The 25,211-nt window shown below is 44.1% G+C and overlaps 2 protein-coding genes across 2 annotated transcripts in view; one reads left to right on the top strand and one right to left on the bottom strand.

The window, feature by feature from the left end:
• LOC130515506 (carbonic anhydrase-related protein 10-like) overlaps nt 1-16,158 on the bottom strand; it is a 78,119-nt gene extending 61,961 nt beyond the window's left edge. Inside the window, exons 1-2 of the mRNA XM_057015824.1 lie at nt 15,682-16,158; nt 12,915-12,989 (exon numbers count right to left, since the gene is read on the bottom strand). Of these exons, the coding sequence (XP_056871804.1) occupies nt 12,915-12,989; nt 15,682-15,742 (136 nt within the window). The 5' untranslated portion in view covers nt 15,743-16,158. The remainder of the gene's footprint in view (nt 1-12,914; nt 12,990-15,681) is intronic.
• The window catches only part of caskin1 (CASK interacting protein 1), a 209,578-nt gene that overhangs the window by 85,490 nt on the left and 98,877 nt on the right, over nt 1-25,211 (top strand). The gene's annotated exons all lie outside the window — the stretch shown is intronic.

The raw sequence follows: 25,211 nt of genomic DNA on the forward strand, positions 1-25,211 counted from the left end.
GCTAGTCGTCGTCAATTTGTACCCGGTGAGCCTCCGTCGCCTCACCTCAGCTGCGCTCCATTAAAGAATAATGAATTCATTAGAATTTTTAACTATGGCAAACACTGTCATCTCCACAAGCGCGTGCCCATCCATTACAGCGGCCTGCGGCACACCCGGCTAAATAAGAACAAATAGCAGCGGCTGGATAATCACCGCTAGCATTAGCTTTAATGTCATTACTGCTGTGAGTAATTGCAAGAGTTTTAGTGGGCGCCCATCAGGCATGGAGAATATGGATGTGTAATAGTATCCAAAGATTATTAAGACTGAGTATCATAACTCCATATTCCACCATCTTCCTTCTCCCATTCCTTTCCTCTTTCTTCTGCCTACTCTGTTTCTGCCGCACATCTAGCTGTCCTTCTTTTAGTCCTATCTAAAATTGCTCGTGTCTCCTGTGTGGGAGGGGAGACACTTCCACCACCTCTTCCTCCTGTTAACTCTCAATTCCATTTCTTTTTTGCTCCATTCCCTTCTCTCCTATGGCCCCAGTGAGTCTATGCAAGAGTGTGTGTGTGTGTGTGTGTGTGTGTGTGTGTGTGTGTGTGTGTGTGTGTGTGTGTGTGTGTGTGTGTGTGCGCACACAAGTTTACAGCGCAAGAGAAAGAAGGAGTGAGAGAGCAAGGCAGTGGCTCCTCTGATCACTAACTTGGTGTCCTACTTATTCACTCTGCAGCACTTCCAAATAACAACCCTGAGCTGTGATATTATGCTTAAACACACACACACACACACACACACACACGTATACTGGAATGACGACACATGCACCCATGCACACAGAAAAAAAAGCATCAAAGATATTACCGTACCTTCTGTTCAGTCAACCGCCCCCATCTTCACACACACACACACACCCACACACACACACTAGAGGTGACACTCTGTTTTGCATCTTATTTCCCTCTTTTGGACTCTTAAGTAGTCCATCTGAAATCTCCCAGCAAACATCCTCAACAACAGGGGACCTTAAGCAGCGCTTTCAGATTCCATCTTAATTTCTCCTGTTCAGCACAAAGATCAAAAAAACCCACAACTACAGAAAGCACCACTCAACCACAATAAGCTTTGAGTTCTTAATGTTTGAAACAATACGGTTGCATTTTGTTGTTTCGCTGTGTGTTTTTCTCTTGCACTGAAATTCTGTTGGAGGCTCTGACATTTTATGTGCATTTAAAGTAAATTAGCATTTCACCCAGAAGAGACAGCAGTTGTGTCTCACGGCTGTTTCGCATCTTCCAAACAGGTGAGTGTCTCATCAATCCACCCCTCTATTAGCCATGTTGGCTTTCTTCCCTGTACCTTTTCACCAACTCCTTTCACTCCTCAGGCAGCCTCTTTGTTTTCAGAGCGTGGACACGGACGCGTTGACATTGTCAGTGCTGCATTTTCCTGCCTGATACTTTAAACAAAAGAATTTCGACCTTGTATGAGAAACTCTGCTACCAGGATAAGAAAGGAAGCAGACTGTGTGCTATCTATGAATCTAAACACTCTTCTAATGCATGCTCATGTGTTTGCTGGCTCACACTGTCAATAATTCTACAGATCCACGAGCAGCAGTGTGCACGCCGAAGAACTAAAAAGCACCAAACTGCCAGGCAGCAGACAGATTTGCCTTGGCTGAGAATTACACATTTTAGACAGTATAAGAGAAACTGACCTTTCACAAAAGGTCTTTCTCTCATAAAAGCTTACAAATGGAAAAAGGTAAAGTCTTCCCTGCAGACGTGTAGATATGCTCCTCATCCACATTATTTAGATCACTTTAAAGTCATTATTTCCTTTTTTAAACTGATAAATAAATGCATATTCCTCAGTGGTCTTTCTTGATTTACTTTTGGAAGTGTGATGGGTTCTTTTTTAACTGTTGAGAGTCATGTGACCCCAGAAGCTTTGGCTAATTCACCCCAACCCACTACACTAAAGTTATTTATCACAAATACACATAACGAATCCATCACAGCGCAGGAACTAGGGAAGATAAATGTCTTTCATGGGAACTAATTTATTGCTTTCTTCGAAGGAAGTACTACCGCTGACATAAATACATTGGGAGGCCTGCGGGAAAGAAATCGTAGGAAACTCCAGTTTGCTGCCTGTAGCCATGTTAATGTTTCCTGTATATGTTCCAGTTAGCATCGTATACCACTCTTAAGATTAATACTGATTTCCCTGGATGAGGCATCACTCAGTGCAAACTCTCCCAGAAAGACACGCAGGAGGGAAATCAGTGGATTTCCCAGGTGAATAAACCTCAAAAATAACCGGATTCTAGTGGCAGCCCAGTCCAAATTGGGGTTGTGTCAGAGAAATAACAAGCTTCAGTACACTATAAAACTTGGGGCCCTTCTGAAACCTGACCTATCACACTTTATAACACAAGAATGAGCGGTAAAAGTAGGGCTGTTAGCTAAACCAGGAGAGAAACAGAAACTTTTTCTTGTACTTCAAAAAGTCGGAAATTCCTTTTGGCGTGAAACAAGCAGCGGTTCAGACCTGTGGAGTGAGACTGGGGTGCGGTAATCCAGAGAGACGAACCCGATCCAGCTGGCAGGCTTGAACCTAAAACCTTCTCGCAGTGAGGTAAAGATGTTTGAGTTGAGTCATCTGAACTGGCGCTTAGGGAGCTAGAGTTCCCTGCAGTTCCCTGGAGTTTTGATGTTATGTTGATGCACAGTTGCCATTTTCTAGAAAATATGGTAGACAAGCAGACAGACAGACAGACAGATGGACGGACAGATGGACGGACAGATAGATAGATAGACAGACCTTTCTTTACTGGTTTGATGGCATCTGTCTGTGCTTTGCTGTCAGTACTGGAAGGTTGACCAACTTAATCCCCTGAGCCTTCCATCTTTGTCTCATTCCTTCTCTCATCCTCCTCTTCTTGTCCCTCCTTCTCACACAGATAGAGCCAGTGTTATGATCTATCTAGAGAGAAGGCCATCTCCCAGGAGCATTTCCTTTTCTTCTCTTGACACCAAAAGCTTCCCGTCATCTTTATGTGTCCAGCTGTATCCGCCTCCTCTTTCTTTTTTCCCCTTCTGTTCCTTTCTTTCTTTCTTTTAACCCTCAGAACGGTCTCAGTAAGCCGTACAACGGCAGTGATAGGGAAACCAGGCCAGCCCGCTACCTTACTTGTTCTTGGGTACATCGACACGTCCTAAAACAGCTCTGCAGACGTTCAGACATGGCTGCCACACGCACCGAGAGAACTCGACACCAGGCAGACAAGTGCAGGAGCAACCCCTGGCTGAGAAGCTGGCAGTCTGACAGTTTATCTCGCCTGCTGCATCGAGACAGCCAGAACACGCTGAGGAGGAATTCAGACGATTCCCTTGCTGTTTTGAAGGCAAAAACCTGTTGTGGCATCTGCTCAAGTCGCTGTTATAAAGTGCTGCTGTGAGCTTAGCGAAAGCTAATGAAGCCATTCGTTCAGGTTAGATTTCCCTTCAGCTGGGCTGGAATCAGAGAAGAACGAGGGCTTTGTTGGTGGCCAGTTTGTTTGCTCCGAGTTGTTTTGTCAGAAAAATAATATATATTTTTTGACATCCCAAAACCGACAGCTTTCGGTGACAAACAGGTGGCAACACAATTCTCAGTTGCTGCTGCACCAGACTGCAGTGCTCATATTCTACATGAGTTGGCTTCTTATTTGTACAGTTGGAGAAATTGGCAATGCATCATCCGTCTCTGTCTGTATTCCATCATCCTCAGGCAGCCTCTTTGCTTTCAGAGCGTGGACACGGACGCGTTGACATTGTCAGTGCTGCATTTTCCTGCCTGATACTTTAAACAAAAGAATTTTCTTGCACCAGACGACCTTGTATGAGAAACTCTGCTAACAGGATAAGAAAGGAAGCACCTAGGGCATCACAAAAGCAAGCAGACTGCCTGCTTTATAGGAATCTAAACGATAATCCGATGCATGCTCATGTTAGTTGGTTCACACTGTCGATAATTCTAGAGATCCATGAGCAGCACTGTGCACGCCGAAGAACTAAAAAGCCCCAAACTGCCAGGCAGTAGACAGATTTGGCTTGGACGCAGATGAGAAGTGCACATTTCAGACAGTATAAAAGAAACCGACCTTTCATAAAGGTGTTTCTCCCATTCAAGCTTTTGCTCCTTATCCACAATATTTAAATGATTTTAAAATAAAAACCTATTTAAGTTGCTTTTTCAACTGATTAATAAAGGCAGCTCACTCACTGGGTGTTCGTCGATGCATTACGTCCTTCATAATGGAATCTAATAACTAACATCATGTCATCATTACTTGTGTCACCACAGAGGATGATGGTTTGAAACCATTGGTTTTGCACTATTTTATGCAATGCATTATCACGGGATATATTGAGTGCGCTAAAGGGTAGAGCCAGGCTCACTTTCGGACAGCCCCACAAAATGGCAAACTAATTGGTCCACTACTTATTCTAACTAATGCAATAATTCAATTTTTTGCTGGTCTCATGTGAACCTTCGAAGTAATGAGATTAGCATAGAGGCCTGTGTAATACCCTCTACAGACCCCCGGTAGACCTGTAGTTCGACCGCGGCGCTTATAGCTTAATGCTGATAGCTGTGAGCAGTGTGCTCGCTATCTTTGTCTTTACCTTCCTGACGTGGGGAAAAACCCTGGCGCAAGCACAAACCTTTGTCCGACACTTCCTCACAGTATCATAATGGCTGAATATAATCTGCACAGAGACAAATCCTCAACATCTACAGGATCTAGTAATGATGCTGCTAATTGTGTTCTTACTTTCTCAAGTGAGCGTTTTTAAGAGAAGTTCAACGTATCCATTAGACCAACAAAACATTCATTAAACGCCCATGTGGTCACGGTGGAAAGCGGACAAACTTTCTGTTAGATTCATTCGCTTACTTTTGCTGACATTTCCCATAATAAGCAGCTCGTGCTTTCATTACCAATAGCTCAAATCCCCCTCAGAGCAATAATCACACACTTATGTTTAATGTTCAGGCTGAAGCACTTAAGAACAAAATAAATATGCAGAGGCGCAAAAAGAAAAAAAAATAGAAGATGGCAAATTATGTAATTGGCGACTATTTAACCACCCATTTATAAATAAAATAATTGAATTGCTAATAAAGCAATACTGTCATTTCGCCATGTACTGCTGCCCACGCATTGTTAAAGAAAATTCTCTAATGCGGATTTCATTTTCTGCTTTATGTTCACCTCGGTTACATCAGAGCTGACGGCGCCACCGTTGAACCTACCCATTCTCTGCTGAAGCTGAAGATGTTCCTGGCAAATGTGTCCTTTTACGATCGCTTTAGAGCGCCGACACAAAGAAGCAGCCGCCTACTGAATGTGCTCATCTCGGCGACGCATTCAGAAGCTTTCTATTTGGAAGATGGAAGCACGGATCCTTTTATTTTGGCGTGAAGATCCAAATCTCACCTTTGATGGTCCCTTTTTTTTAGCACATTCACGTAAGCTCTCGCAGAAGAAGCGATTCAGAATGACTCCCTCCCTCTGAGGGTTTGAGCGGGCCGCAAACTGCTGGGAGGAATTCAAATGACGTATCGCAACGTCTTCGGGTTATCCGGGGTGGAAGGAGAGTGGGAATGAGCTGGAAGAGTGAGCTCAGAGGGATAAATAGGGTGATAAAGTGAAGCAGAGGTAACTATGAAGGAAGTGGATGGAAGAGAAGAAGAGCAGAGGGAAAGAAGAGGGGGACGGAGGGGATAAAAGGGACAGGCAGACACACAATCAATTATACATAAGAAGTGCGGAAGTCCAGAGCGAACCGCGTGTCCTAGTGCAAAGAAAGATGAAGAGGCAGGATGACTGAAAAAGAGGAAGATGGCTGTAACTAAAGGACAAATAAGGGAGGGCGATTAATTAAGCTGGATGAATAATGCAGCCATGCATGGGTGACCAACTGCTCTTCAGAAATTAAGGCTAAAATGTGGGAGAGAAGACGGAATGTTTATAACGAAGTGAAAAAGGAGCATGTATTTGCAGTATCCACAGCGGCGCCTCCTCGATCCAATACGAGAGGAGTCAGAGGCCATGGTGACGTCCATTTCACCTGCAGTCTCAAAAACACGCGTAGTGGAGGGTCACAGGCTAAAAATGCTAAACTCTGAAGCTTCCCTCCAAACATCCAATAGTTCAGGTCAAGATGGAAGAAAAACACACAACTGAGTCCTTAAACGCAGCAGCATCGGGCGTAATTGTATCCTTATTTTGAGTGACATTATTTTCAAAGCCCTTTAGGATTTCGACACTTGAGTAACGATGTGATATTTGTATTCTGACAGCGTTGATCCTGCGCTCAGGTGGAACACCGATGATTTGTTTGGGATGAAGGTTGCCTGGGAGTTAGCGACGATTGAAAAATATAATGAGGATCCAAATTCGATTTCAAAGCTTCACATTTATTGCACAGATTATGTTAAAACATCGACATATCCTTGGACCTGTTATCAAATAAATGTTCCTGACGTGTTCCCACCTCACTGCTTTGCTGTGAGAGCGCCATTGAACAGAGAAGAGCTGAGATCCATGTTGCTATCTTTGTCTGCCAAAGATTCCCCATTGTTCCGTGGCATCTGTGGTTCATACTGTATCTCGTGTTATATTTAGTTTTTACATTTCACGGTGCCAAAGTAAAACCTCACTGGGCAGGCGCGCTAGCACTGCCAGACTCTGCTCTCTGCCACCTTTTATTAATGTTCTCGTGATGATGGCTGAGGATGTGGATTTTAGGTTAGGCCTGCGTTAAAATCTACAGCATTGGACGTTTCAAGATGGATTTCCTCCATTATTCAGGGAAAGACATGTTGAGTGAAGAATGTGCTGACATTTTATGAATCGACAGAGCAACTTAGCTGAGATCTGCTCCAACGGTGCAAGATGGCAGCAAACTGAACTCAATTACTCAGATCATTTTTCATTTTCTTCTCATTTTCTTTGGTGACGTAACATCACAGGTGAGGTCTGAAAGGGATGTCAACTTTAGACCATTAAAAACTGATCCAGAATGTCGCTGCTAGACTGTTGAATAAATAATACCAGTATCAACAGCAATAATCTTCAGTGTCCACCTGTATCCAGTAGATCCCCAAATCGGGCCTAATTTTGCTGCACCCTGATACCAGGCTGGATTTTAAAGGTGATGGAGCCTTTTAATTAAAAGCATCTACCTAGTGAACTTTTCCACAATCAACGGACATCTGACATTGGTGGGTTAAACGACACCGAAAACATAAACACACCCAACTAATGCAAAAGTCGATCTACACCTGTATGTACACAGACCAGCCGGCCTGGACCGGGACCAGATGTTCTGCACACCGCCAGAGCTCTGCACTGAATCCTGACCCGGTGGGCAAACAGCATGTAAACAGGGTCAACATTGTCCTCTGTCCTGCCAGTTTATCTCTGGGTTACAAACTTGCTGTTTTGTGAGCTGAAAGAGAGAAAATGGCCACCTCTCGTGGCGAAGATTACACGCTTCAACAATCAAACTATTAAACCCCCGGGACAATGACAATAATTGCAGCCGAAGCTTGACTCAACGATGACATGAGCCCCAGACACAAATGATTTCATGCTTCACAGTGGTCTCTAATGCTGGTGTTGTTCTCCATGTTTTCTGTTTTGCATTTTCAACCTTCAGTCATTCCCTACTAGGCCCCCGTGACTGGTGACACCCCGCTTGACACGAGAGCTGTCCAATGATTAAGGCTTCACTTTCAGAAAGAGCTTTAATTTGCCACAATTGTCACTGAATTCTATCAAATCTATTTTTTTTTAACTCTGAAATCTATTAAGCCTTCCTTTTTTATGGTTCTGGACTTCGTCGTTCATCATGGTTTATGGCTGGGCATGTTCTCTTCATTGTGAATATGCCTGTATTAAATTACAGAAATAAGATGCCTTGTGTCAGAGAAGCATTAATGGATCCTACTGGTGCGTTTCCACTGCAGGAACTTCATTTTACGGATCCCCAAATCGCCATTCACAGGAACTTCTACAGGACTTAACCCAGTCTGTGCTCCTGAGCAGGTACTCGGATCGGTCTCTAAAAAGTCATCGGCGGGGCTTGAAGTTTAGTCGGTGCCAGTGGGCTAAATCTAGAGCAAGGTGAGACACGGAACCCAGAAGAACAGGAGCATCAGCCTAGCAAACACCTCTCATTCATGCACACAAACCCTTTTATACGTACCCCACCACAACACATGCTGTTTGCTTACTATTTATGAACACACACAGATGCTCCTCCAGTATTTACCAGGAACTCCTGCAGTGGAAACGCACCTCAATGCATCCTGAATAACATCCACGTGGAAAAGTATTTCTGGGATTTCCACTTCCTGGGAGATGCAAATGCCACATGATTGAAGCCTCGTTAACATTAACACAGGTGAGATTTTGGTTCACAGTGACTGTGTCCATTTGGGCCTCTCATCCAAACCCAGAGAGTACTGTGGTCCAGTGAAAATGGATGACTCTCACATGGACAGAGACCACAGCAGCAAAGTTCTGATTGGCTACATCGTGTGCATTAATGATAGATTTGGTTCCTGGTCTACATTTTGTGTCATCTGCATGTGAGTGTCAAGAGCACAGACAGAAGCAGAAACAGAAAGTTGCATCGCTGAGCTTTAAATATCGTTTGAGGACATCTTTTCCGCTGACTGTATTCCCACTTCCTTCCTCTGAAAGCAGCTAAAGCCGCCTCTGTCTCCTCACACAAAGTGAGGAGAAAGAGGTAAAAGCAGAACCAAGGTGAAAAATGAGGCTCCACGCGCCATGATGTGAGGAACCTACCGTCGCTCTCAAATTTCCCAAAAGGCCTCCGGCCTCCTCTGCATGCAAATATCTTTGCTTTATCATTTTAAGTGGTAAATGTACCATTTAAAATAAAAGCATATCTCAGTGTGGTTGTAACCCGGTGTAAATCGGTTGTAAAGTGATCTCTTTGAATCCAAGGGTACCCGCAACCTCCCAGCGACATCATTACTTTGACTGGGCGCAGGGATCCTAATCTACATTATTTCCAATGTTAATATACTAATGCACGCTCCCATTACTGCCCCCGATGAAAAAAGACGGGCGATGGATGCTAATCCCTCTATCGCAACCCTTCATCTCCAGCGACCTACACCTGACACTATCTGCATGTAACAGGACTGCCTGACCTCTCTGCACACCATGCTGAGGCGTCAGAAACCAATCCTACATTCAATGAAGGGCATTTATTTCACCGTTGGACATAAATTTCAGCTTTTAACACAAGTTCAATATGTCTCTTTTACAGCTTGCAGCGGAGCAGAGCGCTACCGCTGCGCATAAATCACCGGCTGTCTGATGTTAATACGATGTTTGGCCACACTGAAGCATACTGAGCTGCCTTTGAACCTTGCTGTTCAAGACCTTTCACACCCTAAATCCTTAATTGTTCTGTACCTTTGATCAGTCAGATTTCCATTATGATAATTCTAATTGTTGATTCATTTTCATTTTCCACTCAATAGTTGCTAGTAAATACTGGAACTAGCAGGAACATTACAGGACCTGTTCCTCCCTCGTGGCCCTCTCGAGGGTTGTTTCCCCACTGTGGGGTAGGTCCCCCCCGATCACTGGGTAAAAGTCAAGTCATCATTTGGGCTGCCAAAAGCAAAAATCAGAAAAAAACAGGTAGGAGGTAAACATGGAAGGTGCTATGACAAAGTAATATTCCAAGATTTGCCCATGTCACATGCGTTCACATGTGTGCATTAGTAAATATTAAGTAAACAGCACATTTTGTGCTCTGATGTTTCTGGTTTGTGTGTTCATGAACAAGAGGAAAGGTGATGTTTGCTAGCTTGGTTAATGCTCCTCTCCTGGTTTCTGCATCCCATCCTGCACTCGGTTTAGCCAATCAGAGCCAAGTAAACCTCCAGTCCTACCCAGGGGATTTTCAGGGCCGGTCCAAGTAGCTAACTTGAAGCAAGGACTGGGCTAGGCCCCGAAAATGCTCCTGTTATTGGCCATTAGGGGGGAGGGTCCTATAGTGGAGAAAATTACCCTGAAATTCCTGCAATGGAAACGTGCGTAATAATGTCCTCTCTGCAGATCTCAGGGAACATTGTTACAAGCACTTAGAACACGCAGGAACATGCACTTTATGTCTCCAAAGCTGTTCTCCTTTCAATGGAAAAGAAAAACTGGCTTTTTTCCACTTACAGTATTTCCGTATTCTCTTTAACGAGGGAATGAGTGTGGAACAACAACAACAACAACAAAAACAAGCCCACAAGACCTGGAACAAAATGGCCCCATAACAGCTTGTCCTGTGGATTCAGTTTGTGGTAGCCCCAAGATCCAAAACCTATTTGCAGAGATGCTATTCCCATATTCTTCAGTTGAAATATGCACTGTGGCAGAGCTCAAGCTTTCAGGTTTGAGTTTGAACCTAGAAAGTTTCACCCCATTTATCCTCAGCAGGGAAACCAAAATCATGATTAGAATTTTTGAGGGCACTGTCTCTTCAAAGCCACAACAAGCCTGGGGTTGGCTTTATTATAAATCAGAGCGTGAAAATGTTGTGTTTTTGGTTGGGTTTTATTTTTTACCACACTGCTTTGTTATCTGTGCTACACAATAAATGAAGTCGACATGTCCCACCGACAGAAAGTGACCGACCGTCATTCCTGTTATTGACTTTCACTCCACATCATGTTTGGAGGGTTTTATAGCAGAGGCAGATGGCTTATCCAAAACCACGAGGGAAAGCAGGTTACAAATCACATGTTGGACAAGAACATTCAAGCTCTAACGTCTAAATGCGGCTTATTTCTGTCATGATTTAAAAATAAGAGCTGTGTAGCGGCCGTTTACAGATAGGATATTGAGGTTTGTAGAAGCCTCTGAGGACATATAAGTACCGCATATAATAAAAGAACATGTGACCATTAAAGACTGTTGCATACTGAGATTTGTTTCCTGCTTCAAGGTGACAAGAACAGGAACAAATCCTGTTTCGGCTGGGACGTTCTACTTCACAAGAGATCAGAACACCTGCGCTAGGCCCCGCCCACGCGTGCTCATCGTTTGCGGCAGATATAAGTCAAGCACCAATTTGCTGACCGTCCGCCAGTTTTTGGCTTAATTTCTAATCAGTCCTCCCGACAGAATCACTCTAGCTGTTGACTTTGAGTCTGAACTTTGACAGGTCGGCTCTAAACTGTTAATTCTGTCCCGTTTTAGCGGTTCCCTCATCGCTTTTATTCCGTGCGACCGACCAACTGCAGCCAAGGCTCAACCATTCAGAACCTTCATTGCTGTTCACTTTCCCTTTTCGGTGCTCAGTCTTTGCTGTGCATATTTTGGTTTTGGTTTTTTTTCATTTAGGGCTTCCAAATCAGGATTTGCAGCTACCTTGGGACAGAAATGTGCACCGACTGCAGCTTTGTTTTCCTAAAAACTTCACAAGCGTTTTACTTTCAGACAAAGATGAAACCAAGGCCAACAAGTAAAAACAAATGATTCACATTCATGCTGCTCTTCTTTACTCCCAACAAATACAAAAACCACAGCTTTGCTTTCTGTTCTCTTTCCTTTTAGCTGCTCCCAGGTCAGATGATGGAACAGAAGTTTCTGTTTGGTGACGGACAGACGGAAACCGACCGCTTTGAATCCTCGACCACCTCGCCCAGGTTCCGCCTCAACGTAACCGCAATTCAAAATTTTAAAAGGAAATATATAAAGTAGATGAACCTGTGACTTCTAAAGTGACTTTGCCAACTGGATTGAATAATAATCCAGTTTTCAGATTGATGCTGGGCCGTTTGGACTTGCTGTAGCCTTTTAGTTGGTATGACCATGAACCAGCAGTTCTAATCACATCTTCACGTCTTTACAAGCTGTTCCTGATATCCAGATATGCTGCGTACCTATACACAGACTTCTTACCAGTGAAATGGTGTTTTTATTTTGGCTCCCAACAGACCAGATCAATAGAAATGTCTCTTTAATATCTGTCCGCTGGATTGAAATCAATGAAACCTTGTTTCTACATCCAATTTTAAAGGCTACAATTTGATGAGGTCATCACTGCAGTAAGTGCCGGCGTTTACTCTCCCGCGGACATTTCTAAACACTTATTTAGAGATGGTGATCAGGATTTCTTCTCTATCTCCTTGCGCACTGCTGGCTTCAATGTTTTGACATGTGATATTTCAGCAGCGGTCTAAATTAAAACCCAGTCTGGACAGAGACAGGTCAGATGGGAGCAGTCTGCTGCCTCCTTGACCTTTTCAGCCATTAAAGTTTTAGATCTGTCATTAAAGTTTCTTGGAACTCATTATGTCCTTACAATAGCATTCTGATAAGGAAGGTGAGTTAGAACAAAGGGAGGATGTTTCTGCTGCCGAATACACTTTTCATCCATCGACTCCACGGAAGTTAATAACTGGCATCATCCTCCCTTTATTGTTTTAGAACCCGACACACACACACACACACACACACACACACTACAGAAATCACACAATTATCCTGAAGATGCGGCGTCAGGAGCAGTTTGGGGCTCCATATCACCTGGGATAGTCCAGGACACCCCAGCAAAAGAGACGTGGATTCGGAGAACATCATTTAAATCTGCAGCTCTCCCTGAACCTCCTAGTGTGACAGCAAACACTGTTTTATTTTGACTTCCAGAGTCCACCTTCAGCCGATGGGTGTGTGTATGAGTGCAGACAGAAATTTGTCCGAAAGGAATTCTATGCAAATAATGGCGGGTTTCCATTTTTCACAGACATGACAGCACGGCCACGGCTTCATTAGAGCTGATAAACTCAAACGATGTGTTGTTTGTGAAGATATGCTGAGCGTTTGTTACCTGGAACGAAGCTCCCCTGGACAACATCTTTATACGCCCACCAACTGTCATCGAGCTTGGATGCGATAGGCTGAGCTGCAGAGGAGAACAAGAGAACAGTATAACAATGGAAATCAGTCAGTTCCAGAAGTTTCTATGAAAAGATTTTCTGACTGTGACACCTGATATAGAAAAAATGCTACAGCTGTGTGTAAAACCACAATATCGCTGGTTAAATTAGGTTAAACAGACTGGTTGTAATGGGACAGAGAGGATCAATGGATTGCTTAGAACTTGACAGAGCAGGTAAAGGGACTGTTGTAATAGGGCAAAGAGGGAAAATGGATTAGTATATTGACACTGAGATGCTAAATGGTGCATATGTAGTTGAAAAGAGAGGCTAAAAGGACTGGTTATATGGACCCATGAGATTCTCAATCAACTGGTAATAGTGAAATAGAGAGGCCAAATGGACTGGTTATATGGACCCAGAGCTTCTAAATCAACTGGTAATAGTCAAATAGAGAGGCCAAATGGACTGGGTGCAGTTGGTACAGAGACTAAATGGACCGCTATAACGGGGAAAATTGGCAATGGACTGGCTAAGGTTGGACTGGTTGTAATGGGACATGGGGGTTAAATGGACTGTATGTAGTTGGACAGAGAGGCTGAATGGACTGGTTAAAGACAATCTTTAGACAATTCTCAGAGTAAACTCCAGTTTTGCTCCATGTCATGAGTAAGTGTTGCTCTGAACACTGATCACTACCTACACTTCTGCCACCGCTTGGACCTGAGGAATGAGCCACTTCGGACGGAGTCAAAGCCCAACAGCTACTTTTGCTGCTGGCAGAGAAGAAGAACTTCCACCATTTTGTAGCCGAGGCTGTCAGCGCATTAGATTTATCTTCAGGCGTTCCAGAGAGAAGAGCATAACTCATACAGTACAAGTTTAGAGGACTTGTAGCCCTGAGCCAGCGGTACAGCACAGCGGCTCCTACGTGCACCAACAGGGGGACCGAGAAGAAAGTGACAGGAATGAGATGAGACAGAACTGTGATGTCAAAACCCACAGGAATGGAGGGATGAAAATCAGGACTGCGGACGGCTAAAGGAGGAAACGCCAGTGTCCGTGGTGACCATGGCGACCATAGGTGCTGACTGCAGCAGCCCAGCCAGGCCCACAATATCCAGAACGTGCACTAAAGCCATTTTAAACATCATTTTAATGCATGCCGGAGTCTATGGATACATTATGGTTAGTAGATAATGGAGCCAAAGATTTAATTTCAGAAAGCATTGGGGGGGGGGGGGGGGTGCATAGCTTGAGGGGGTGTTTCTGCTTTGTGTGGTCCGCCGTGCGCTCATTAATGTTAAATCCTCCGGCCTTGTGCACGTTCCACGGGGAGGATGTCAAGAATTTCTTTTTCAAAAAATCCTTTGATTGAGATTATAAAGGCTCTCTGCATTAAATATTCAGAGTGCAAACAATTTTCATTTAATAAATGCTTTTCTGATAAGGGAAGTTCTGTCAGTGGTTTTGAACCACACTTCTATTTTAGGGCTGAAAATGATTTTAAATTCATTCTTCTTCTTTTTTAACTGGAACTGACAACAAGGACAAACTGGCCGGAGAGCTAATTAATTATTCAGTGTGAGAAACACGGCCGTGGTGTCTGAGGCGCTCGCAGCGCCTAAATTTAGCTGCTAATGAAGATTAGGATTAAATTTGTGGTCACATGTTTCGAAGCCATCTTTCTTCAAACTTGATTCAGGACTAGAATAGCACCAAAGACCTAAAAATAACAAACTCAGACCAGTTTAATACTGCATTAAGTATCATAATCGTGACGTGATAAATTATATCATAGATTTTTTACGGGTATGTAGTTCACAGAGGCTCAAACTCTGTTGAAGACTGGTGGGTTACAGAAAAATCGGAGCAAATTCGGCTACCACTATGCTAACTGCAGAAAATTATGTTGAAAGGGGGTCAACATCAACATATGGGGCCTCAGCCAGGCAAGGAAATATCCCAATGACCCCAACAGTGCTCATGGATGAGCACCAGTGCATTTTCAAGGAGCGTGATGCTGCTGTGGTTTTAGATTCAGCCGTCACCTGTCAGTGGCGAACGTCCTGGTTTTGATGCATCTTCCCCCTTTTATTGGCAAGGATTTGGGCTAACCTATTAAGATTTTGTTTTTTAAACTCTTCTCACTGATTCATTTCACCACATTTCTTCAGAAGCAGTCTGAACATCCTCACGTTTCCACAACATTACAATCATTGTTCTTTTTTTTAAGTGCAACAAAAACACTAGAAAACTTTGACTGGAACAATTTCCCCATCAAAAGTATGCGCATTTCATTGGTTTTGTGATCATTTATGGTCTGCTGGCTCTGTTTGAGTCTTTGGAGAGTAGCAACTGTACGGAGGCTGGAGGTGGAAGCCTTGACTCACTATCCCGGTGTCTGCATGCATGAGCTCCATGTCATATCTGTTCTCCGTGCGCTTCCGTCGGCCGGCTGTAATCCGCATGTGTGCGTGAGCGCATCAGCGCTCGCCCCCCAGTACGCGCGTGTGAGTATGTGTGTGCGTGTGAGTTGACTCATCTTCGCGCTTGACGTCGTGTAAACCGTGAAATAAACTCGTCTGTGACCGGCGGAGGGATTTATGGTGACTTTATCGGGGGGAAAAACAAAGAAGGCGAGAAATCGAACAAAAAACTTGAATCCCAATGAACTACAGTCGCAACAACAGCGGCGTGCATTTCCCGAAGCCTCACCTGATGACGTGCAGATGATAAATGTTTGTAAAACCACAGCTATATCCCAAACGTTATGCATTCTTCCTTCAGTTCCTGCTCATTTTCTGCAGCTGTTGCGGGACGCTTGCGGGTCGCTCTTGAAGACGACACGGCCTAACTTTAAACATTTTCTGCCAACCCTTCCACACTTCTCTGATCCTCAGTCTCTCCGTCTTCCGTCCGCGGCGCGCAGAGATGGCTCGGAGCCGTGCGGGAGCTCGCTCTTCACAGAATCCTCCATCCTCGACTCGCTCCGGCGTTCGCGCAGCATTTTCGGCGTTGTTGGGGGGAACCTATCGGCCGATCATCAATGACGGTGGCGTCCCTGTCAAGAGAAATGGAACCATGTTTTTTTTCTCTCTCTCCCAGCTCCTTCGTGTCTTGGTTTGTGATGCTCGTGGCGCGCCGCCCGCTCGTCTGCGCAGGAACTTTGAGCGAGGACGCACGCAGAGCGCAGCCAAAAGCGCACAGACCGACAGGAGAGGAGGAGGCTGCTCTATGTAAATAAGATCATTAAACTGCTCGCATAAAATGGCAGTAAAAGGAAAAAAGGGAAAACTTTAAGGTGGCACAATAAAACGAGGCAAACTTCAAGGGAACAATCCAAAAACAACGCTTAAAGCAACGTTCGGCATAACTTATTCAATAAACAGACACACAATGGAAACAGTAATTTTAGTCTACTCACTGTTTTGTCTGATTGCCTTGATAAATATTGTTATATTGACCTATATAAAGACGCGGAGGCTGCGTCCTGTTGGTCTTTTCCGTCCTCTAGTGGTCACTATTGGTTACTTTACCTCAAACCATCGCGACGCGACTGCAGCCACACTGACAGTGCACAAGAGATGAAATATTAAGTGATCTACTATACTCATGTGGAATTTTAATCCTATATATATATATTCGACCTTGTTGCTTCTGTACCTCAAACGTCTGTTCCATTTGGTGCTATTCTATAGCATCTGGACACCTCATTTTCTTTAATTATTTAGATTATACACTGCAAAATGGGGGGGGGATTACATTTATTGCGCAGATGAGAAAAAACAGTTGGGATTCTATTAAAAAGTCAGAATCCAAATATTTCCTTCAACATATGTGTTTTCACAAATAGTTCCAAAACCCTTGTTGATCAGTAACTTGTTGAACATTCAGGCATAGATTTAAACAGAAATTCAGGCCAACATAAATGATGCTGGAGACTTTGGCCTTGGAAGCAGAACTGCAGAAGGAATCCTCATCTCCAGTACAGGCAGGAGTGGGTCAGAAACACACGTCCGTTCACATGGAAAAGTAAAAGATTTGCCCGGACATAAATATGCTGAAGAACAAGGAAGCAATGACAAGGAAGGAGGAACCAATGTAGCAACACATGCAAAACAGATGTGATGTGTTACAGTCTTCTTGAAGATGTTTTTGGTTGGGATTTGTTTGAGAATCAGAGGAATCTGTGCAGATGCAGCCTGTTGGCTGGGTGGGGTTCAAGGCTTCAGACCCTTTGTTGGGACATTTGCATCTCTGTGGGATGATGTTTCTACACACTATACACACATGCACACACACACACACACACACCCAAGACTGTCAGACTCAGTATAACAAGATTTTTTTCCTCTTATCACCTGTCCGACACCAATTCGTGGAGCATGCTGGGCAGCATCATGCTGGGAGGCTGTTTTATAGAGGCTGGGGCAGGGAGACCAGTCTGGGTTAAGAGGGAAACTGAATGGCACGAATTATCCGGAGCGCTCAGGACTCCAGACTGCACCAAAGGTTCACCTTCCAACAAGAGGGGTCAGTTCCAGTCTGCCGTGTTCTGAGTGTCTGCTGTGCATTGTGACACTGATGACTGTCTGGGCTCTCTTGCACGGCAGAGACGAGCGGCTCTGGTTTTAAATTGGACCTCTTATTAAAGTAAATTTGGGCTGAAGCCAAACAGATTTGGCTTGTGAGCAGATTGAAGGTGAAATGCTGCCTTTTGCCTCTGCCTCCTCTGTTGAATGATGAGCACAACGATCCTGCCAACTGCTGCGGCAGCAGGGACCTTCCCGTCCTGGAGGTGCAGAGCATATGTTTGCTGTCAGTCGCCTATTGTAAATTTGAATCTGGGTCTTTGGCTCAGATTAGAGACAATATCAGACAGTGGGGAAAAAAAGAAATGATGTGAGTCAAGGACAGGTTGTTCACACACAATTTACCAAAGAACAAATGCAGGTTTTTGTATATAATACATATTTAGCCTAAGTTGTGGAGCCCTACACCAGGCAGGAAGGAGTCCCATATATGTGATAGTGACATGACTGAATAGTGAGTTGAAGTGAAAACTCCCATCTTACTGGGATGAATATTGGAGTTATGATTTAGTTAGTTAGTTCCATTGGAAGGGAGTTAGTTGTTCCAGCAATGTAAGATTTTCCAAAGGCCTTGGTGTAAACAATGTTTATTCTACTCATGTCATCATGAAGTTGTAGGATTGGTTGACTAGAAAACATAAGATTTAAAGTATAATTAGAACACAGAATGGTTTTCTAGATACTATTATGACCAGTAAAGATTTCTGCTATATTAAGTCATTATTCATTATTCATTTGTCAGCACCGTGAGTATCTTTTGGGTTTGGTTTGGATTCATTTTCTGGTCTTTTATTCTGATTTTTTCCATTTGGTTCCTAACCCACTCTGCTGTCCTCAACGCTGCTATTTTGGCCAGTTTCCTTCATCTTTGAACCCTTCTTTAGAGGCTTGGGTGGTGTCTAGTCCCGTTATTATTCCCTGACATCCGTCTGGATCAATTGAGTGTCTCCCATCATGCCTCCACGATGAGGCGGATGAAGTCCAGGTTCTTGGCTGTGGTGGAGACGCATTCACAGACAAATTCTCAGCACTCCTCTTGAACTTGTTATGACACTTACACCAAATTGGACCTCTGTTCGACGAGGGGAGCGACTAAAAAGGAGACTTATTTCCCCCTTATTCTAAAATGTTATTAAATTCTTTTTATCTCCATGCTACACTCTTCATCAGAGCACAAGCCTCATATTGATTAAAAGATCCGGTCTTCCTCCACAACTTTAAATGACCAACAAGCAATCCAAGCAAACTTCAGTTCATGTACTTTTTGTACAAATACCTTCTCTTTTTTAAAAATCAGCACTTTTCCAGATCCAATAAAGATGCGGAAAAATGCTAAAATTTCTAGTTTTATTTATGAGATTTGATCAAGATGACCTTGGTTTACTAATAGTAACACAGTTTTATAACAGGGATAACTACGTAGGTGGACGACATGGATGACATTATAGTCATTTTTGGAGTTATCCCTCCATAAAGTCTCCAGCTTCTGAGAGTCAGTTCCTGGTCAAGCAGATATCATTTAAAAGAGTTGACGGTAAAAGTACATCCTTGTGTTTGTGATTAGATCAGGTTCATTATCGAAGGTCAGTCCCGGTCAAGTTTGTCTGTCCTTCGTCTCGGTCCTTGCGGGCTTTCACACGGGCCTTGAGGCTGATCTTGTCGGATTATTGTGGTGCAGTCTCGGCAGCAGAAAGTGACAGCGGGTTTGGGTTTGAGCTGTCTGGTGGATGCACCTTGTTTGGACGATCTCCTTGTGCCTCTTTCCTTAACTGGGAATAAAGGATTTGAGACAGCTATTTTGAGGGGGGGCAGTCAAGCATTAGGATGGCGTGCCCCATCCCTCTGAGCTGGCGTTGGGAACTGCTGGCCCTGATGGTGGGGGAGGCATTTTATTCTCCAACTGCAGTCAGGGTTTATTAGCTGTAGTGTCCTTAAAAATACTACTGATCTCTGAGACAAAGCACAAAGAATCACCTCTAAATATCATTTCATTTCAGTTAGACAACTCTGGATTAGGCTTTATAACTTTATTGCGCAGTTATTTGCAGAACATCAATAATTCACCATTACTGAAGCAGGTTCACGTCGGTCTCTGTCTCAGTGTAGTCATTCCCTGATAATGGTCCGCTTAGACATTACAGGGAAGGAACAGCAGAGCCCCACTCAGGATGTAGAAACCGAGCCCACTGGATGCTGGGGAGCTGCTGGGATTGAACTTCAAGGCAGCGAGGAGTAGCTGGGCCAGTGCAGAGCAAAGGGGAATGATCAGGTAAACTGGGAGCTTTGATTTGTCTGCCTGAAGTAACGTTTGCATCATGTTCTGGTGAATGTGGTTTTCATTTTTGATTTTGAAGACATGGAGTTCTGTGCAGACTTGATTATTTCCGATCATATTAGCTCTATTTGCACCGTTTTGGCTTTTTTAAAAATCCTAATTTGCTTTCTGTTGACTGATTTCCTTGACAGTTATACTTGAGTTTAAGTCAAAGGATTAAATGTGGGTGAGGTGAGTCAGGAATCTGTCGCGGCTGTTCTACGAACTGAAGGCGCCCACAGGCCCAGCAGACTGGGCCTGTGGGCAGGTGGCAGATGTCTCCGGAGCCCGTAACCAGGACCAGCATCACTTTAACATGTGCAGGCATCGCACAGGCACAACCTGTCCTCCGCTGGAGCTCTGCTCCACCAGAGCAGACGCACCTGCTCTTCTTTGTGAATAGGAGCGCCAGAAAGCCATAGGATATCTCTGGAGCCCATTACTGGGGCCAACATCACTCTCAGGCAGGCAGGCAGGCAGGCAGGGAGGGAGGCCGGAGCTCCACCGGTCCTCCCTGCACCTGAGCAACTGCACCTGCTTTCCTCCATCTTTCAGAGCTGCAGGTAGCCACAGGCTGGTCTGCAGCCACATACCCAGGCCAGCATCACTCTAATATGGGCAGGCATCACAATAAGGCAGGTCGGACCTCCAGAAACCCATGTTTTCTACAAACATTAGTTTATAACTCATTTTTCGAGGTGCACGTGTCTCTGGGTGCAGGGGTGGGGTAACAAAGTCATAATATAATAAAAATGGCTCTATATGTGTGACTTATTACCTGTTTGAGTTTCATTGGCCTGCTTAAACATTCCATTGCTTTGATTCCTCTGTAGTGGGATATCCTCAGAGGCAATTATGTTTCTGATAACGCAATTAAATCAGGAATAGTCCCTTCAGGACCAAAGATATTGAATGATTGAGACCATTCTGTGCAGCAGTATTGCTTTACTGAATATGTCAACCTCAAATTTGCATCCTTAACACGTGAGTTTAAATTTTGCCCTACCGTATTTATCCAGGGTGGCGGAGCAACAGATGAGACCTCTGCTGTTAGTCAAGTGGCATTGCAAAAGGCAGCGAGGCAGCTTTATATTTAATCCGTCTTGCTTTGTCAAACATTTATCTCCTCAGGGTGAATAAAAGTAATAAATTCACCATAAGCCAGTTCTCACAGGAGAGTAGTACTGTAAAGCAGCAGCTCGTTACTATATGCAGCCCATCCTGCCTTTACGTCCCACTTTTAGATATATCCTGGGGAAATGTGAAGTATTTACATTTTATTTTGTGTTTTCAGGATCAATCAATCAAGTAGGTAACATGCAGAAGAATAAGAGCCTAAAACCTGCAGAGCGCCACCGGGTGCACTCCAAGATGAACAGGAACCAACAGAACATCTTTAGAACAGCTCCCCCAGCAGGCTGCAGTGGAGGAAGCACTCTTTTGCATTTGAGTGTATGAAGGGATGGCAGGCTGGGCTCCAAGCTGCGCTCAGATTCACATAGGTCAATGACCTGGGCGTACAGCTCAACTCTAAACAGGCGACATTCACACTGTGCTCGTGATTTATGTGCAAATCAAAAGGAGAATGTAGCTTTTTGGTGTAAAACTATTGAGAAGGCATCAAAGAATAATCTAAAATGAAGCTGTACATCACATTAGAGCTTTTGTAATAATGAATAAAACACATCAGTGAGAACTCTAACAGAATTAGTGAGGCAGACTGAGGCTCTGCAGGTCAGACTGATACCAAAGGCTTCTCCAAGCACCTCGCGACAGCTGCCTCGGCTCCCTTATGAATATTAGCCTGTCTTTCGATCTAAATATTTCACAGTTCTGTTTTCTACGCAGGCACACACATTTAAAGGATGTAATTATGCAGATGTTATGTCCAATAAATTGTGAATTACGATTCATTACATGGCGTTTTTGTTTGTTTTTTGGGGATGTTGTGTCTGTCTGAGATCTGCAAGTCTTTATGTTGAACAAGCTCAAAGTGACCAAATCACCTTGACTGAGGAAATGAGGGAATCAGAGAGATTCCAGTTTCCTGTGAAGTGCAAAAGCATTCTCTCTTTAGTTGTCTTTTCCTGATAGTAGAGGCCCACCAGGTTGTCTGGTGTGTTTTGCCAGCATGATGGTGCCGCTCCATTGATCGGTGGATCATCAGGGGTGGCTCCGCTTTCTTCCTCTGTGTTCTCCATGTTGATGTTCTGGAAATGCTTGGCTGTACCCTGAAGGTTACAGAAACCTGTAAACCTGTAAATCTGTAAACAGAAACACTCTTCACAACATTATTAATTTAGGGTGAAAGTCTTTATTATGTTGTAAAGGAAGTGTGGGCGACAACTCTGAATTCTGGGCACGTTTACTGAAAGCTGCTATAAAAAGACCTCTTCATTAAATGTGACAGCACATTTTCCCCTCCAGTCATCTGAACTAGAGCTAAGACTTTTAAAAAATCTATTTTTTCATTTTTTTTTCATTTAAATAGATATCACAATCTCTGGCCAGTAATAAGAACAAAAATAAACCCACTGTAAAGTACAAAAGACAACAGCACCTATTCATTTTATATAATATAATGAATAAGATGAATAAGGAAATATGTTATCAGGGAAAAAACACTTGAAATGACACAAATATTGACCATTGCATCACATGATATAAAGCACTATGGACAACATATTTGTATTTTTATAGGGAGGTAGGTAGATAGATAGAGAGGTAATGGAAAATCTACATTTTGATTACTTTTCTTGACATGATAGTGAATCAACATTTACTGAATCCACATCAAAATAGACTCAAACACATAACAACATTATATCAACTTGTCTGTTGTCATGTTGAGTGCTAAAGGTCAGTTAGATTTTCAACCCAATGTCCAGTCTAGTCTTCCACACTTTGTCTTTTATAAATGTTAATCATTTGAACTGCCCAGTGATCATTGTGCATTGGGATCCTGCATATAAAGTTCATGACACGTCTAAAAAAAAGCAGAGAGGGGCAAATAATCGGTCACCGCACCATATCTCATTATGCCCTCTGTGGAATTACAAAGAACCTCTGCCCCTACGAGCGTTTGACCCCCTGGTCCACAGGGGTCAAGTGATCCCTGATGACATTGATACGAGTTTGTCTTTCTTTTCCCTGTTTGTCAAGTTCTTGGTTTTCAAACGTCATCGATTTATGTGACTATCCCAACATTAATTATAGTACACTTGATTTTTATCTTGATTTTACCATATGCAATAAAAGAAAGCCTGGGCACACCAGGGAGGTAGATGCCAGTTTGATTTCGGCTCTTGGTTGTGTCATGTAATGACCGGCAGCGGCTCCTCAGGCCTCTGAATGCAGCCCTTGATCCCATCCTGCTTAATTTTTGCTAAAATAAATCCAACGATGGCTCGGTTTCCATCCTCCTATCTTTTATTTCAATTACTCTGTTGTGCAGATTATCCGTGCGTTTCAGTTCCATCAAGACGTCCTTTTCTATCGCCATCGAAGCTAATGCTGAAAGTCGAGCCTGCCCTGTCGTATTTCTGGCATAAGTTTTAATTCGCTTTAGGGCTTCACCTTTTTGTTGTGGAGCTCCGTTTCCCTGCGCACTTTTACAAGCACCGTTGCTTGTAAGTGTCCGGCAGTCCTTTGATGCCTCGTTGCTGCCTTGGTTAGGCAAGCCAAATTTACAAATCCACTGTGGCTCCAAATACCATGTCAATCAGTGGCAAATAACAAGCACTCCCAGCAATACAATTTGCAGCGTTCCTCAGAGCCTGTGAGCCAGGAGTACCGCTCGTCGTTAGCAGACTGAAAGTGGCGGACAAATCCTTTTCCCGGTTGTGACAGGTTGTGACTGACTATCCAATCAAAGCGTGTGAATACGCTGGCGTTTCCGTACGCCTGCTAGAGGGCCTTGGTGTCGCCAACTCAAAATCTGATTGGTTGAAGCAGCAGTTTGAGCGACATTTATTTTATGCTACAGGGCCCACAGAACTGATTGCGAAGGCCTCCAGGCAGATTTCTTTGACCCTGGCAACAAATAGTGGCTGAAATGTGATTGGTTAAATGCTTAAATATGAAAATACACGTCTGGAAGCAGCGCAACCAGGGGGCTAGCAATGAAAGGAAGCGGACAGACCATTTGGAATTATTTAATACGTATTCATAGAAAAAACATAATTAATATCAGTCCAGTCTGTGATTCAGATATTTTTAGGCCAGCAGAGAAGGCCTTGCAGGCTCTGATGGCCCACCACTGGGCAATTTACATCTTGGCCGATTTAAGCAGGTGGTGCCTGCCTGTCAGTGCCAGGGTGTCTGTTCGGCGTGTGAGGGTGTCTGTTCGTCTTCCTCGTCGTGTGCTGGGTGTTTGTTCGGGTTCCCTCGTCGTGTGTTTTGGTGTTGTGCGGTCCTGGAGGGCCACGTGTGTTCCCGAGTTTCCTGGAGGGCCGCTCTTGTTTCCTGGAGGGCCGCTTCTGTTCCTGAGTTTCCTGTGGCCCTGGAGGGCCACCTCTGTTCCTCGTGTTGCTCCCCCCCACCCCCCATAAATAAAACCTGTTGACCATTCTACCACTGTGTCCTGGCCTGCGTTTGGGTTCTGTTTAGAAATCCCCACTCGTAACAACTTGAGCTTGATGATGGACCTGGTCTCTCTGCCAGCATATTCGGGTTGAGCATCAGATCTCAAACTGGTGCCAACATTGAAGTTGACAGTGGAGGAGGTGGAGAACACTGGTGCTCATCTGCACAGACAATGGTGTTAAGAAGGTCTAACTCGTTTCATATTTATGTCATTGAAAGCCAATCTGGTTTCAATATTAGGTACCTACCTGCACTACGCATGTGTTGAACTTCTGTCTCTTTCTTTTCTCCGTTACTGTCGGCAACACGATGCTCAGTGACCTTGTGGTGGTCAGGAGATCGATCACAGTGCTCAATCTGATCCTTCTTACTGGAGCGCCAGTTCTTGTCATCGGGGGATCCTTTTTGGTGGTCACCATGATCCCTGTTGCGGTCATTCCCCGAGCGCCAATTCTCACAGTCGGACTTGAATTGGGCGACAGCTTGTCTGTTGCTATGTGACCTACGGTTCAATTTCCTGTTAAAGTTAGCCCAAATCGTGTGGCGAGATGGGTTGTGAGGATTCTTCTTTTGCCCGTTCTGACAATCTGAGGAGTGATTCGGGTCTTTAATCCCATTCTTGTTGTGGCCGTTCCTCAAATGCCAATTCTTACCATATGAGGCGCGTTTAAATGGGTTGAACCAATACCCATCACCATAGGGCCCGTTATTACAAACACTTCCATGAGACGTGTTCCGAGCTCTCCTCTTGTGCC

The sequence above is a fragment of the Takifugu flavidus genome, chromosome 18 (genome assembly GCF_003711565.1).
Source record: "Takifugu flavidus isolate HTHZ2018 chromosome 18, ASM371156v2, whole genome shotgun sequence".
In the NCBI taxonomy this organism is placed as follows: domain Eukaryota; kingdom Metazoa; phylum Chordata; class Actinopteri; order Tetraodontiformes; family Tetraodontidae; genus Takifugu; species Takifugu flavidus.